At 32.3% G+C, this 16,620-nt stretch overlaps 1 protein-coding gene across 1 annotated transcript; it reads left to right on the top strand.

Moving 5' to 3' along the window:
* Positions 1-6,990: 6,990 nt before the first annotated feature.
* Positions 6,991-11,530, top strand: LOC140983928 (NADP-dependent glyceraldehyde-3-phosphate dehydrogenase). The gene is made up of 9 exons (XM_073451081.1): positions 6,991-7,375; positions 8,267-8,460; positions 8,844-8,972; positions 9,146-9,265; positions 9,372-9,508; positions 9,620-9,775; positions 10,119-10,497; positions 10,998-11,114; positions 11,241-11,530. The coding sequence occupies exons 1-9, from the start codon at positions 7,231-7,233 to the stop codon at positions 11,352-11,354; spliced, it is 1,491 nt and encodes a 496-aa protein (XP_073307182.1). The 5' UTR covers positions 6,991-7,230; the 3' UTR covers positions 11,355-11,530.
* The last annotated feature ends 5,090 nt before the right edge of the window (positions 11,531-16,620 follow it).

Here is a 16,620-nt window from a genome sequence, read left to right as displayed (position 1 = left end):
ATGAGACACTGTATCTTCTCATCATCACTCTCGCTGATAGATGTCGTAAACTTGATTGTTCTGAGTCTGAATCAGTCCATTTGCTTTTACTTTCCTCAGCAATCAATATTTTCTGGTCCTTATTTTCTTGTAAGATATTTTCTCGTCTTTGGACCGTCTTCCATCAAATGGCTTCTTATTGTCTTTCTTCGGCTAATTGCAATCTATAATAAAATGATCTTATTTTTTGTAGTTAAAGCAATATTGATTATCACTAGCTTTGTATTTTTTAAGGTAAAAATTGAATTTAAAATGATATTTGATAAAAAGTTTGCCATTTTTTTTAAAAAAAAATGACATAACCTCATTGTTTATCTGATCAGCAGATTTTTTTGTTGGAATCTTCTTCGTTGACGGTTGGAATTGAGGTTGTGGCGGCTAGAGCTTTTTTTGTTGTGAATTGGATTGCTATTCTTCAATCCGAAATCCTAACACAAACTCATAGGCTTTAAGACCAACAAACAAATCATGTGGCTCAATTTTTTTGAGATCTTTGGATTCCCTCATGAGCACCATCTTTACATCCCATTTTCTAGACAATTTTCTCATAACCTTCAAAGAAATTTTATGATTAGAGTATTCTTTACCAAGAGATTTTATTTCAATGATGATACTACTAAACCATTCATCAGACTCATTTAAATTCTCGTTTGGCTGCGTTTTTGCATCATCGAACTTCTAGATTGCAACAACAAATTTGTTCTCCTTAGTTTGATAATTGTCTTTGCAAAATTAGGTCAGCTTCTCTCATATCTCTTTGGTTGTTGAATAAATCTTAATTTTGCTAAACATATAATTGTCAAGGGTCTTGTAGAGAATTTACTTGGTCAAGTTGTCAAGGTTTGCTTTCTTCTTGTCATATGTAGTCCATTATGATTGGTGCTTCTCGACCATCTGTAATGCACCCTCAGTCATTGCAACTATCGTATCAGCTTTTAGTATCTTTATCGGGCCGTCAGTGATGATATACCACATGTCATCATCTCGAGTTGCTAAATTTGTCTGCATACTATTTTCCAATCATCATAGTCTTCTATGGAAAACATTGAAATCTTGTTAAAAGATGTCATTTTAAAATATAGTTAGCAAAGTTCCACAAAAACCCGATCTGATACCATTTGTTGGATCATATTAGAGTTTAGATTGATTGAATAAATTCTTTTAAAATTTTCTAAACCTTGAACCATTTTTTTAAATTTTTTAGGCTTGTTAAGAAATATTCTTGAATGGTTAGTTTTGCTGGACAACTGAAAAATGATTAAGTGCGGAAAAGGCCCGTCTTGGCTAGTGATAAACTATATAATGCAACCAACAGTTAACAAGAAACAACTTGAAAATAAGTGAGTAATGAAATGAGACAAAATATTTTTATGGATGTTCGGAGATAAACATTCTACGACACTCTTTTTTCCACTTAGGAATGCTTCCACTAAAAGAATTTGGTTTTACAAAGTCTTGTAAAAACCCACTTCAGCCAGGACATATCACCACCTAAGCTGAAACTCTTATCGATCATTTTACAATATCTGGATATTTAAGAATATTCTGTTCCAGAAAACAGAAAAAACAACAGTCGGCTTGATGGCTTGAATTAGTGGTATAACACATAATGATCTTTGGAGATCTGATATATTCTGATAAGCCTGTGCTAAGTGAGCAGTTTGATATTGAAAGCTTGAGTGTGATAGAAGATCTTGAAAATATACAAGCTTTGAGAGAATAACAAAATATTTCAATATTTTCGATATTTTTTGTTCTTCTCTTTGAAATCTGCATATATATAGTTGAAAAGTTCAACTGTTGGATATGCTTTTTAATGATCATATGTACTGTTACTCGAATGAACATGTCATTTTCAGTCGTCGTACGTATCATTAAATGCTCATTTAATGTTCCTTGTGTTTTTGTAATTTTAAGCTCCTTGTTTTTCATAAAACTGACATACCATGTCCGAAATAGGTAGCTTTCTGTCATTTGGGAGTTGGTAAGATACTGTATAATTATTTATAAATAGGGCATATGTTGAATGCCTTGGTTACAATATCCTTTTTGAAAATACTCAATTCTCAGTGGTTGCAGTGCAGTTAGAGTTTCAACTATTTGAATACGTGTACTGCTGGTTAGTTTGATAGACGATTTCTCACATCTAGAGTTCAGATAAACCGCAACTTGACTTTCTTGCCAAAACAGATTGAACTTCTGATGCTCTTATCTAAACGGCTTGATATGATCCAACGATCTGAAAAGCTGAAGTTATAATTAAAGAGATGTTAGTTCTGGAACAATTCGATGATATTATTTATACATCACCAAAATTAATTAGGTAATAAAAATATTTTCTAACAAAAAACATAAATGGATTAATCTTACTAATTATCTAATAAAAAATAAAGTGAATCAATGTTTTCACGTTTTCGATTGTACTAGATATAAATTATAATTTTTTATTTGAAAAATTCATTCTCAAGAATTTATTTTATCGAGACATATATTAAATCCAATGTATAATAACGTATAATATTTTACCTAAATGCAAAATAAAAATAAAAATAGTATTTAATACAATATTTAATAAAGGTATTTTAATTTAATATAATTTACTTAAAAGATTTTTTATTTAAATCTAATATTATTTAATATCTGCACATTTTTATTAGTTCATGATATTTATGTTAATTTTACTATTTTTTTGAGCAAATTTCTATAAATCATATAATGCATATTTCATAACCAAAATTGGCTTAATTTTTGGGCTAAACTATTGTTAAAAAAAAAAACGAAATCATTTTGGACCAAATATTAATTAATATATTAATTATGAAAAAGATAAGTCATATCGTAAATGGGTCCAAGTAGGTAGTGGAGAGAAAATTTTGTGGCTTATCACATGCGTCACAAACAAACGTAAGAGGTGTCAGGGTTTGCTAGGCGTAGACACTCCGAAGCTAGCTCAAGTTAGAAAATAATTTAATTAAAGATGTTATCTGAAAGCTAAAGAGTTTAAGCATAAAATAATGAGAGTGTGTCTTGAATAATGAGAGCTATTATTCCTCTATTTAAATATTTTTTAGGAGTGTCTAATGGACTTGAGCTTTTGTAAATAATTTAGGCTTTAACAATGAGGTGAATAGTAAAATTGAAATATACCCCATCACACACACACACACATATATATATATAAGGTTAAACAAATATTTGTTGTGAAGAGAAAATATCTCTCTACCAGTCACGAGTCACTTGCTAAAATTTTAAGTTGGAAATACATGAGAAAAATCACGAGTTAAAAAGATGAAAAAAATGTTCATTGATATGGAGTCTTTTGGGTAAAGTCCGAAATCAAATCCATGAGAGATTAGACCAAAAGTAGATAATATCATATCATTGTAAAAATATGTGAGTTTTATCATACAACATATGATATCATAGCCGCGAGTTTTGATACTTTATGCATGTTTTTAGTTTAAAGCGTTGTTAGATGTATAGACATAACAAAGGATAGAACATAAATTCTAACTCGAATTGGACTATTAAAAAATTGCCCTTACTCGAAATACGACTGTTGATATAGGGCATGAGGGGCGGGCTGCAAGTAACTGCAAAAGTGGGCTCTTGCCCAACAGAGTTTTTGGGCAAACAATCTCTCGTTTTTCTTTTTAAAATAATAAATTAGAAAAGGGACGATCTTTCTCTCTTTTTTCTTTTTAAAATAATAAATTAGAAAATGGGATAGCTACATGCTTGGGTGTAATATTAATGCAAATCGTGGGACCTTTTTGTGACACTTTTGGACCAGAAAATATTAGATGAAGTGGGCTCCGTTGGCCATTACCAAAACCAGTGGTTCAAGCAAATTCACAGAAAAAGACGAAGACCATCCCCAAAACGCAAGCCACAAGTTTGCCAACTACCACGTTGAAGTGAATGCTTCCTCTTCAATTCCATTCACCATTTTTTCTCTTGTGTCTTTGTCTTCAATCATTTGTTTCGGTTTGGAATTTCTCGAATTTTTCTAGGCCGCTTTGACGTCCATTTTTATCGACGTATAAGAAAACATGCACGGCAAAGGAGGGTTGGGTGTCATCAATTTGAAAAATTAAATACTTTTTTATGAAAATATATTATATCATGATTTTCATATATAACATCCTCGATCAATTATTTAAATGTTGTATAATTTTCAAGAATGTGTATTGATCCAATCCAGGTGAAATGGACGAGCCGGGTCGGGTGCTCCACCGGATCTGCTATCAAGATAATGAAGGAAATAAGAGCAGTGTGATATATGGCTTTCTCTGTGACCTGCTGCCTAGGAGATGAACTCGTGAATGGGTACCGAAAGGGTGTCCGGCGTGGCCACTCCGATGCTTACGTCAGTGAATGACTCAACAAAAAGATCATGTATTTATTCGGCGTCTTCGCTTTTAACGTTTTACGCACGATTCCACGTTTAGAATTATATGTTTTTCTAGAAGATTATGGACAAAAAAATTTATAAAAAATCATAAATAAAACAAAAAAAATTGTTTGAGCAAAGTTGTGATACCCTTGTCCCACATCTTAAAAATTACAGATTTAAAATGAGTTTATAATGACTTACAATAGACTTCTATAGCAACTTGGGTTAATCATTTTCGTAAAGCGAGGACGAATACGAAGTAGTTGTTATAGGGGTCATTGTGAAGTCACGCAAACGCGGGCCCGATCTCAAGACGTGACAGAAGTTATATATCAAAACTAAAGTAAAAGTGATGCGAAGGATATTTGAAGATAACATCATACTACACACAACGGAAGGAAGTGACAAAAATTCTATTTGGGTCTCATAATCATAAAATATTCCATTTCGGTTCCATTGTATTTTGTTGTATGATTGCTCCGTGCATCAGCTGCCTTTAAATTGTTAATGAATATAAAATGGAGAAAAAAAGAAGAAAAAACTAGCACAACTTGTGACTTTGATTATTTTTTTGAGTTAAAGACATAGATTTGTTACAATTGAATCAAGAATCCGATTCTTCGAGATCTCTTCCTAGACTTAAAATAAAAATTGTGACTCTCGATAATTATTTGCAAAATCAAAATAATTGGGGTTATAGAATATGTAATTTTAAATTTATGAGGAACTTTTCCTACATTTACTATATTTAAGTGAAAATTTTATAATATTCTTCAAGATAAAAAAAAGAAAAAAGAAAAAAGAAAAAAAGATACATTATATTTTGTTTTTTTTTTAATATACTTTTTAAACTTTTAACTTCCCATGACTTCGACTCCCGCTTTGCCATAGCCTCCACTTATTATACTCAAATTTTTACATTTAATTCCCGTAACTTTACTTCCATTAATCCTCTCAGCTTACCAATTTTCGTTATGGCAAAAACTTGTGTGAGACGGTCTCACGGGCCGTATTTTGTGAGGCGGATCTCTTATTTGGATCATCCATGACAAAATATTACTTTTTATGCTAAGAGTATTACTTTTTATTATGAATATCGGTAGGGTTGACCGGTCGTCTCACAGATAAAAATTCGTGAGACCGTCTCACAAGAGACCTACTCTTTGGTTATAACTAAAAAATTATACTCTTATAATTTTGTGGTTTTAAAAGTTTCAATATGAAGAACATGATCAATTTATGATTAAAAAAAAAGGAAGTAATTTTTTGAATTTAGGTGGACAAAATTAAAATTCTAAATATAAAATTCTTTCTACAGAAAAATCACATTTTTGTGATCATATAGTACACAAAAATCACATACTCAGGGCATTTATATGATAAATGTAATTTTATATTTTGACCACAATCCAATTTATTGAGATGTATATATATCTACCATATTATTAAGAATATCTATAATAAAGACAAAAGCTTAGTGTCACAATCTATTTCATTTTTTTTTTAAAAAAATTCATCATTTCAAAATTGCAATTTAATTTCTCATTATTTTTCATAATTATGGTACTATCTTATTTATATATATTCAATTCAAATTGTAACAAGTGATAATTTCAAATTGTAATTGGAATTTCATTAATTTTTACAATTATGATATTAATCATATTTGAATATAAATCTAAGCACGTAACGAGTGCTTCGTTGCACTAAGAACTGCTAATTTTTCCCATGTTTTTCCCATAAATAAGGTTGGCATACCCTAATTTTCACAAGATTATAGCTAGGGTTGGTAAATTCTAACATGATTTTGTATGTATTAATTCCACAAGTTGTCAAACATGCATCTAGCAGAAACCCTATCGTTCCGTATAATAAAAGATTCTAGTCCAATGATACTGATTGTATGTATCACGTACATGGATGTGATTTCCTTAATTATAATTAGATATCCTAGTCATAAATCTTCTTAATTAAATTAAATCGAGGTCAGTAGAACTAACAAAGGGTAAGGAAAACTATATACTGTATCGAATTATTACTGTATAAGAAACGAAACTTTCAGTATACCGAGATTTCGATATGATACTGGACTACCAACATATATCATTTTATAACGGGAAAAAACTTATATATATTTTATTCCATTACTTTATTATTTTAAAATATTAAGATATTGTTTTGATTTTTTTTTATTTCGAAATATACAAAAAATTTACAAATTTCATATCGTTATCGTACCGAAATCTTCGGTATAGATTTTGGTGAATTTGGTATTTTTCGATATAATAACTTTGTTATACCGAAATTTCGGTATGTTTTCTCAGCCTAGGACTAACCTGCGTTTCCCTATAAATTAATTGTTGGTTCCATTTATTTCCTCTCTATCTCATTTGTATCTATAACATGTTAGTTTACCTCATCCTAGGCTAAGTTGGGAATGAAATTTAATCTCTTTGGTAGGACGAGTAATAAAAAAAAAAAAAAATCAGAATATAGAGTCTATGACTTGTTATTGCAAGATTACTGGTCCAACAATCTTACCAATCACACAGGGCAGCCGACCGAGTGGCAAAACAAAGAGCAGGGTGTGCTGTATCGGATACGGAACGTGCGACCCAAAATCGTCCAAACATAAATGTGGCTCACCTTCTTCCAACGGAACATCTATTTATAACACAAGGCTCCAAACCAACATCTCACCAGTAGGACACTTGCTCAGTACTCGTGTCGAACTTGATCATAGTAACCATTCAAGGTTGGGCGGAGTAGCCGAGGTCTGGGAGCTAGCATCGTCAATGGCGGGGAGTGGAGCTTTTGCGGAGATACTGGACGGAGATGTGTATAAGTACTACGCCGATGGGGAGTGGAAGAAGTCCTCTTCTGGGAAGTCTGTTTCTATCGTTAATCCCACCACGAGAACTACTCAGTACAAGGTTCAAGGTATACTACAACAACACACAATGTGTTTCGTCTGTTTTATTGCTAAAAGTATTGTTTTTGGAATGATGTGTTTTACAGAAAAATGATATATCGCATGACCTTTACTTATTTTCGGCCATGGACCCGGAAGATGGTCTGCGGAGAGGCGGTGTTCAGAATTCAGTTCCACAATATATATATATATATATATATATATATATGTATGTATATATATATATGTGTGTGTGTGTGTGTGTGTGTGTGTGTGTGTGCCATTCTTGAATGAACAAGATCTCTATCTTGTTTCATGGAACATCCATGTCTTTTCGTGTCACCACTTAAAAGATTGATTGCGCCTAGTTCTTCGGGTTTCCGTTCCTGACATTTTTCAAAGGGAAATTAGTTATTTTGGTACGCTTACTTGTGACATTTGGGATTTAGTTATATAAGAATGATACATTCATTAGGTTTTTTTTTAAAAAAAATAAAAATAAAAAATTTAATATGTAATATCGTAAATTTTATAACTGTCATGCAATGTGGCTAAAAATTGCACGAAGACAAAATCCCGAAATTTGAGTTTTCGGTATAATTATTTATGTTAAATTCATAAATTGTAATATGGCAAGTGATTAAAGAGCTCCATTTTCCATGAGATTTAAGAATTGAATTCTCAAAATTCAGAATCTAATCTAATTTGATTCTGAAGCCTAGAAATGCGAAATAATATAATATTCAACTGAAAAATGGGAAAAATTGTATACTGAAAGCCATGAAATTTAACAAATTTTTACGTTTCCAGAACATGAGATCTTTCCAAGAATAAGAAACAATCCATTTGAACTAGAAACTTTTACATATGCAAGAAGTATGTGCACACATATTGAACTAAATTTTGCATGATTTTGTCAGCTTGTACGCAACAAGAGGTGAACAAGGTTATGGAAGCTGCGAAAGTTGCACAGAAATCATGGGCCAAGACCCCTCTCTGGAAGCGTGCGGAGCTCCTTCACAAAGCTGCTGCTATCCTCAAAGGGCACAAAACCCCAATTGCGGAGGCTTTAGTCAAAGAAATTGCAAAACCAGCAAAGGATTCTCTCACTGAGGTTGCTATAGCTATGCATTCATACATATATATGTGTGCACGTGCGCGTGCTATATTTATTTGTTTGGATAAACCCAAGAATTTTAGTCGAGTAATGTCTCTTGTAATGTTGCTTGCACGAGCAATTATGATAATAGTAATTAGATAAGTTGGCCAATATTCACTCTTCACATTTAAATAAATTGGACGTATGGAAATCAATCTCCCAATGATTGGGGAATGTTACAATCTCACAATGGTTTCCTGACGAACTATTGAAATATAGTCAAGATTAAGACCGTTCTTATTGAGCTTAAATCCTACCAGGTCGCCCGCATCGAGTTCGTGCATGATCAGTTGTGCATTTTGGATTATTTATTGGTCTAATATCTGACAATGTTGTAGGTTGTCAGGTCCGGTGATCTTATTTCTTATTGTGCCGAGGAAGGAGTCAGAATTCTGGGAGAGGGAACATTTCTGGTATCCGATAGTTTCCCAGGGAATGAAAGAACCAAATATTGCCTCAGTTCTAAGGTTCTTGATTAATCTTTTTATCCTAGTTTATGTTATATTTACATTTCTGTCCAACATAAATAATGCTAATCTCTAAGTCCTAAATAAATTTTTTAGTCTGATTCTTAAAATTCTTGCAACATTATGTATTGGGGAAAAAGTGGATATGATTGATTTGATGAAGATATTTACAGATTCCACTCGGGGTCGTTTTGGCTATCCCACCTTTTAACTATCCTGTAAACCTTGCTGTCTCCAAAATCGCCCCTGCACTCATTGCGGGAAATTCCCTAGTCCTCAAGCCTCCAACTCAGGTATCATTTCATCAGGGAACATTATTTTCTTTTTTTGCCCCATGTATGGATTCTTGATCCTTATATTACTCAATACTTGGTGTTTCTTGAATTTGTTGACGTGCAGGGTGCAGTGGCTTGCCTTCACATGGTACACTGCTTTCACTTAGCCGGATTTCCGAAAGGCCTTATTAGTTGCATCACAGGAAAAGGCTCTGAAATTGGTGATTTCTTGACAATGCATCCTGGGGTAAACTGCATAAGGTAAAAAGAGCAGCTCGTTTTGGTGTGTACATGGTGCGAGTTCGCTCAAGTTTTTATGCTACTTCTTGTAAGTATCTCTTGTTCTGATGAACGGTCCCATTTTAATGTTAGCTTCACAGGAGGTGACACTGGCGTTGCGATTTCAAAGAAAGCCGGGATGGTTCCTTTGCAGATGGAGCTAGGAGGAAAAGATGCTTGTATCGTGCTTGAGGATGCTGATTTAGATTTGGTTGCTGCTAACATTGTAAAAGGAGGTTTCTCTTATAGGTATAATGTAATAAACTTTCTACTATCTTCGGGACCATGAATTCTTGATTTTCTTCTAAAATGTATTTAAAACTTGAAATGTTCTCTTTGTTTTTATTTTTTAGAGGAGATTTATGTTAAAAGATCTATCTGTAGTCAGGCTAGGATTCATGTATAGAGTTGCATGTTTAAATTAAAAGTTGCGAGGGGGTGTGTGTGTGTAAAACATGTTCCTGATTATGAAAACTACAGAAGTAACAAGTAACATTTTAGAGAAAGAGGGATTGCTCTTCCTGGCATCCCTTTCCATCCACCACAAAGCTTAATGTGAGTGTTGATATTTTGATCTCCAAATCTGTGACAGTGGTCAGAGGTGCACAGCTGTGAAGGTGGTCTTGGTGATGGAATCGGTGGCTGAGGAACTCGTTGAGAAAGTGAAGTTAAGAGTGGCTAAATTGACTGTTGGCGCACCCGAGGATGACTGTGATATCACCCCAGTTGTCTCAGAATCGTCTGCAAACTTTATCGAGGGACTTGTGATGGATGCCAAAGAGAAAGAAGCAACGTTTTGCCAAGAGTACAAGAGGGAGGGAAATCTCATTTGGCCGTTGCTATTAGATCACGTGAGACCTGACATGAGGATTGCGTGGGAGGAGCCGTTTGGACCTGTTTTACCCGTCGTTAGGATCGGTTCAATTGAGGAAGGTATCCATCACTGCAATGCTAGCAACTTTGGTCTTCAGGTACAATTTCCTCGCTTCATCTTGTAGGATATAGATTCTAACATTTCTTCTTGGAAGTTTTGCTCTGTTTTCTATTGTGAGAGTGGAATCTTGAACTCATGACGAGCTACGAAAGCTGTAGTGTAAAAAACTTGGTACGTGACGAAGAGGAATGGAATTGGAGACACTGGAAATCAATCACAAGTTGATTGATTACCTTATAAGTGGCTTGGTTAAAGTAAAATCGATTTAAGTTTTGTATAGTTTGGTTCATATATAACAATGGACGACTCAACCGAGCTTGACTTGAACTCAGGCGATAAGGTGTGAGTCGAGACGAACTCGAACACAGGACTGGCTCGGTTGACTAAATCATACAAGCTTTTGAAAAACTCACACTTCTATACTTGGTTTAATAATGAATTTGGAGTTTGATACTTCCCATGAAAAATTGAACATAAGCATAGATCAAGTAAACGAGCTTACTTCCAACCTTTTAATCACTGTCCAACCAACTGCAGGGTTGTATCTTTACCAATGATATCAACAAGGCAATGCTGATCAGCGACGCCATGGAAACCGGAACCGTGCAAATCAACTCGTCTCCTGCTAGGGGTCCAGATCATTTCCCTTTCCAGGTAACTCAAACCGAAACCAAATAAAACAGTGACAAAGCTAGTATATTAACTAAAGGAAGGATAATAGAGATCAAGAATCATAAGACGTGAATTTCAAGTGTACTGAATTGGTTTTTTTTTCTTCAGGGTATCAAGGACAGTGGAATAGGATCTCAAGGCATCACAAACAGTATCAACATGATGACCAAAGTGAAAAGCACTGTAATAAACTTGCCGTCGCCTTCGTACACTATGGGCTAGAGAACATTGTCTAGGCAGCATATTTTGTTTGTGCGAGAGTCATGATAACTTTTGTTCTCATATTTATTTTTACCTTTTTGTTTCATAATCATGTGTTGGGCTTAATCGTTGTGCTCATCGTAATAACTTTTTATGATCTAAATGTAATAATGACTTGTAATACAAGTTATTCTCCTGAAAGTAAGGACATAAACACATTAGAAAAACTCATTTTTATATAGTAGAGACTATCATCGAACCTTAGAAAGACAATCTCTAAAGCAAGGTTGTTAAAAAGAGTCATCTCTCTCGTATGAGAGCATATTCATATGCAAAGTTATCACAATTGTATTGCTAAAAGCATCTTTAACCGTGCATCAAAATAGTGTGATTTGAATAATCAAATATTCTAACACATAAAATAAATAGATGTCTAATTTTTTTATTTTATTGGGGCTAAGAACAATCGAACCGATGTGAGACAATGCTAAGGAGGGGAGGTTGTTATCTCGTCAAGAATATTTGAGAATGTGTGGGTTATTACCTTACAGCCCGCTGCATCACTCTGCTAGCCTAAGTGAATTGGGTGGTGTGGAGGCGGATGCGGACTTGTCATTCCTGAAAGAATGGTCAACTTGATCTACCTTTGTTTTCGGTAACGGGAATTACACAACATCGTACCACGAAATTAAAGGAAGAACAAGTTGGAAGGAAATATAGATGTGTATTAATCTCGAAAATCAAGGTAGAAATATTCATCAAATTTGGAAGATAATATCACATACAAAATAGTTTTTCTTAAGAAGAAAACTTCTCGAAATTATGGAAGAAGCATCTCGTAATTTATGGAAAGAGCTTTTTAAAATTATGAAAAAAATATCAATATAATTATTGTAAGATTTTAACATCACCACCTGTTAGACTTAATTTAATTGTGTTGATGAGAGTCAAAACCAGTAGATCGCGTTAGTGAAACCAGAAGACAGTACAAAAGCAGAAGTTCTCGTATCGCCTTAACAAAGCAGTACCCTTCGAGTACTTATCAGCTTAGATAAACAGAAGCAGAACTTAGCTTTTACAAGATCAGAACCTATCGTAGATATATTAAATGTTATCATTACTTTACATAGTACGAGTATTAAATGCACCACCCCTATAAATATCATCATCTCATTCTCAAAAATCACACATTCAAATTCATTTTATATTTCAACAATTTTCTTGCGAGACGAAATTTTTTAAAAAATTCTATTATATTTTATATTACCATGTATAACAAAATTTAACCAATTTTTTTTATTTTTGTGGGTACTTCAACCTCCAATAATTTACTAGTTGTCGAACAAAAGAAAGAAGAAGAGGATCATGATCAAAATCTTTAATTTCAAATTCATTTATCTTGTTTGGATGGATTTAATTTTAGTTAACTTTTACTTCCCACAACATAAGCACTTTCTTATGACATACTTAATCGGAGAAAATCGGAGAAAATGAAATGAGCATTTCCTATACTCACTCATGTTTGGTAAGACAATACTCATTCTAATGAGAATGACTATTCTCATATTCATCCCATTCTCGTTGGGAATAGTCATTTATATTCTCAATTCTTACCTATTTTACAAAAAAAAAAAACTTTACTTTCTCTAATTTAACTAATTTAAATATATATCTTAATAATGATAATAATAAATAATTGATAATAATAAACGATATGTATTATGATTATTATTTTAGGTATTTTTATTTTAAATATTAATAATAAAAAAAATAAAATGATGATAATTTCATTATGAAGTTAATATTCATAATTAAAATACTAATATAGTTATATGACAATGTTATTTTTAAATAATAGATCATCAATAATTATTATTTTTGTTATTTAACAACAACAATAATAATATTTCTTGAGCCATCTATTATTTTGAATTTTGAATTAAAAAAATTTGTTTATTAAAAATAATTTCATTACATTCTTTTCGGTATCAATCATTGGAATAAAATATAACTATAATTTCATTTGCATCTCCATTTCATTTCAAGATTAATTCTATTCATTCATACCAATAATGTCTTTAATACTGTAATATATTTCCAATGCATCTAAGATGGTAATTATTTGAATCCATTTTAATTATTTTTAAAAACCAAATTAGTCTTGTTTGAGTACAATAATTGTCTATATTATGAAATCCAATTAAAACGTGACGCTTGCACCGTTAGCACCATTTATAACTTTGGTAAACTGACATCCTACAATTGTTATCAGAGGCATGTCATATGTTCGATTCTTATTAATGGCAAAAACTTGTGTGAGACGGTCTCACGAGTCGTATTTGTGAGACGGATCTTTTATTTGGGTCATCCATGAAAAAGTATTACTTTTTATGCTAAGAGTATTACTTTTTATTGAGAATATGGGTAAGGTTGACCCGTATCACAGATTAAGATCCGTGAGACGGTCTCACATGAGACCCACTTCTTATTAATTGTAAATAGGATAATTGTTGAGGTTCAACAATTGCCCTTGCTATGAGAACAATCGAAACATTACGTCAATATTTTCAAGCGTCACGTCAACGCTCCGAAAAAAAGACCAATAACCAAAACATTACTTAACTTACATGATCAAAACCTAAATTTAAATACTTATAAAACCAAAACACAAAATAGACAAATTCAGAGAACCAATTTGACTCTTTCCGCCATGATATTATGAATTTTCCTTTGCTGTCTTCCCTTATTTTGAATTATATGCCGACTTTAATCATATCCATATTTAAATTTTATGTACAAACAACCCACGTCGCCATATAGGAACAGTACCAGGTTTAGCAACTATTAATACAAACATTATCGCATAATTAAAATCCATGTGGTCATTATATACAATAATCAATGAAGAAGGTAAGCTTCGAGTCCCAAGAATTTTCAAAGTGACAAACAACTTCGTTAGAATACATTATTTAGTTCTCAAGAGTAGATTAGTCATTTTAATCTTTTTGTGTTTACCCTAGCTATATAAACATATTTCTTTGTATTCCTGATTAAGTTTTACAATACTGCGACTTGAGCTTTTCGCTCACTCTATATTTCTTCAAACTTTAATACAACATAGACATCTCATGCACTAAATAAAAGGGGATATCGATTTAGAGCTTATTTTGGAAAAAAAAAGAGTAAAATATTGAAGAATTATTTCATAATAAATTTTTTTCGTATATTGATGAGATTCCATTTTATCATTTATATATAATTAAATCTGTCTGGTGCAATGAACATAGCCGTGACATAAACGTATAAATTAATCCCAATTAGTGAGATTTTATGGTTGAAGAAACACAAAAAAAAGGGAAGAAAACATTATATTAATTTCTTAATTCCATGCCCGAATTTTATAATAACATGATATTTCCATCCCAAGATTAATCGATACATTATGTATATATATAGATAAGTTTTTCACTTCAAGAATTCACTATCATTATTGTATATTGTTGCCGACTCAACTATGGGAGGGTTAGTCGTGCAATAATATATATAGTAATGATTAAGGAATATCGAGTTTTAGTTATAGAAAAATAGCCGTGGCAGGAATATATATATTTTATTGTGGAACGGGATCCTAATTTTTCATCTTTTTTAATTGATAATAATATTTCTTTGAATTATTAGTGGTTGATTTTTATACTAAAAATGGAAAATAAATAGAGCTTCTTATATAAATTTTGATAATATTTGTATACATCAATTTAGTACGTAATTAGTGAATATTGCCACGAAATTTGCATTTTAATTTGTTCAACGCGATGCCATTTTGCATCAGGCTACGATATACAAATTTGAACGAATGAAATTTCTTTCTTTTTTCAGAAAAATGAAATGTTTGTCAAATATATTTATCACATTACAATTTCGATTCTCTATACTTTAGAATTTCAGTCTCAGTTCATTATATTTGATTTTTTTTTACAAATTTAGTCATTTTTTCGATATGACACCCATTCATAACCCATATATATCCGGAATTATATTGTCATTTTTCAATCTCGATGTGGATTTTCTTCGAAACTAGTATAATAATATTACTAAATACTTTATACTAGCTTTATATATCATATATTTACGGGGCTAATTTTGTGCACCTGTCCCACTAATTGGCACGCCGGAAAACAAAAGCGTAATTTTGGGAGAATGATATTATTGGGAAAGCAAATTTTAAAATGGGAACACAAAGAGCTAGCCATAATGTCTAGGGTTGGTCGTGACAACTCGATAAATGTGGGACTATTTTATTGACCACGAACCTAATTATTATAACATATAATGTTTCTAATTTATTTTTGTTTCATTAATAATTTTTGTAATTAGGTTGTAGAATAAAAATAATTTTGTAGTTTAAATAAAAATAGAGATAATATGGTCACACGTGTGAGATCGGTGGTCTCAAGTCTCCCCGAAATCTCAACTTTACTATGGATTTTTATAACAACTATTTTATATTCATCTTCGATCTACGAAAATGACAAACTCAAGTTATTTATGAGTCCATAGTAACCCCATACAAATAACTTTAAATATTCATTTTTAACCAATGTGAGATGAGAGCATGATGCACTACAATCACCCCACCTTCATAACTCGATGTCCTCGTTGTGACCTGACTTATCGATCAACTAGCGTTGAGAGTTTAGAGGTGACTCCCATGGATGTAGCACTTGACTCCATAGTTTCAAAAGGTGGCTCTCATACAGTTAGCATTTTGCCCTGCATAATATTTATCTTCCAGTGTTCCTGCTGGCGATCGTTTCTGGTATCATTTCTGTCATGCCTCATGCTCTGGTCTCCTAGGAAAATGCAATTGCACAATGGACTATTTTAACAAATACTTCATTCTTCGTCGCTTTACAAAAATAGATAACCTTAAGTTCCAACTCCTTATATCATTTAAATAAATGTGGGATGGTGCACTACAATAAACACTAGGAAGAGTAATAATATTGTATGTTTAAATCCACTCGACATCTTGGAAGGCGAGTCATATTTAGAAAACATAGTTTTTTGGGGAAGACAAATATACTTATAAGGCAAAATCATTTCTAGAAAGCAAAGAGATGTGGTTGATTTGACCTCAAACATCTATTCTAAGGTACTGTTTGATTCTCTATATTATTTATTCATATTTTTATCCAATTCAATATCATGTTTGATGCTCCATATTATTTATCCATCTATCAATCATTTATCTTACATCAATCAAATCATCAATCATTTATCTCACATC

The sequence above is a fragment of the Primulina huaijiensis genome, chromosome 1 (assembly GCF_012295235.1).
Source record: "Primulina huaijiensis isolate GDHJ02 chromosome 1, ASM1229523v2, whole genome shotgun sequence".
In the NCBI taxonomy this organism is placed as follows: Eukaryota; Viridiplantae; Streptophyta; class Magnoliopsida; order Lamiales; family Gesneriaceae; genus Primulina; species Primulina huaijiensis.
The sequence above is the reverse complement of the archived record's forward strand: the minus strand, read 5'-3'. Positions and strand labels throughout refer to the sequence as shown.

Bases quoted from the DNA above. Each gene is read 5' to 3' on its own strand.
- LOC140983928 (XM_073451081.1), top strand. From the start codon at position 7,231: ATGGCGGGGAGTGGAGCTTTTGCGGAGATACTGGACGGAGATGTGTAT. The intron at 8,461-8,843 runs GTTGCTATAGCT...ACAATGTTGTAG, and splicing joins CAAAGGATTCTCTCACTGAG to GTTGTCAGGTCCGGTGATCT. The intron at 9,266-9,371 runs GTATCATTTCAT...GTTGACGTGCAG, and splicing joins TCCTCAAGCCTCCAACTCAG to GGTGCAGTGGCTTGCCTTCA.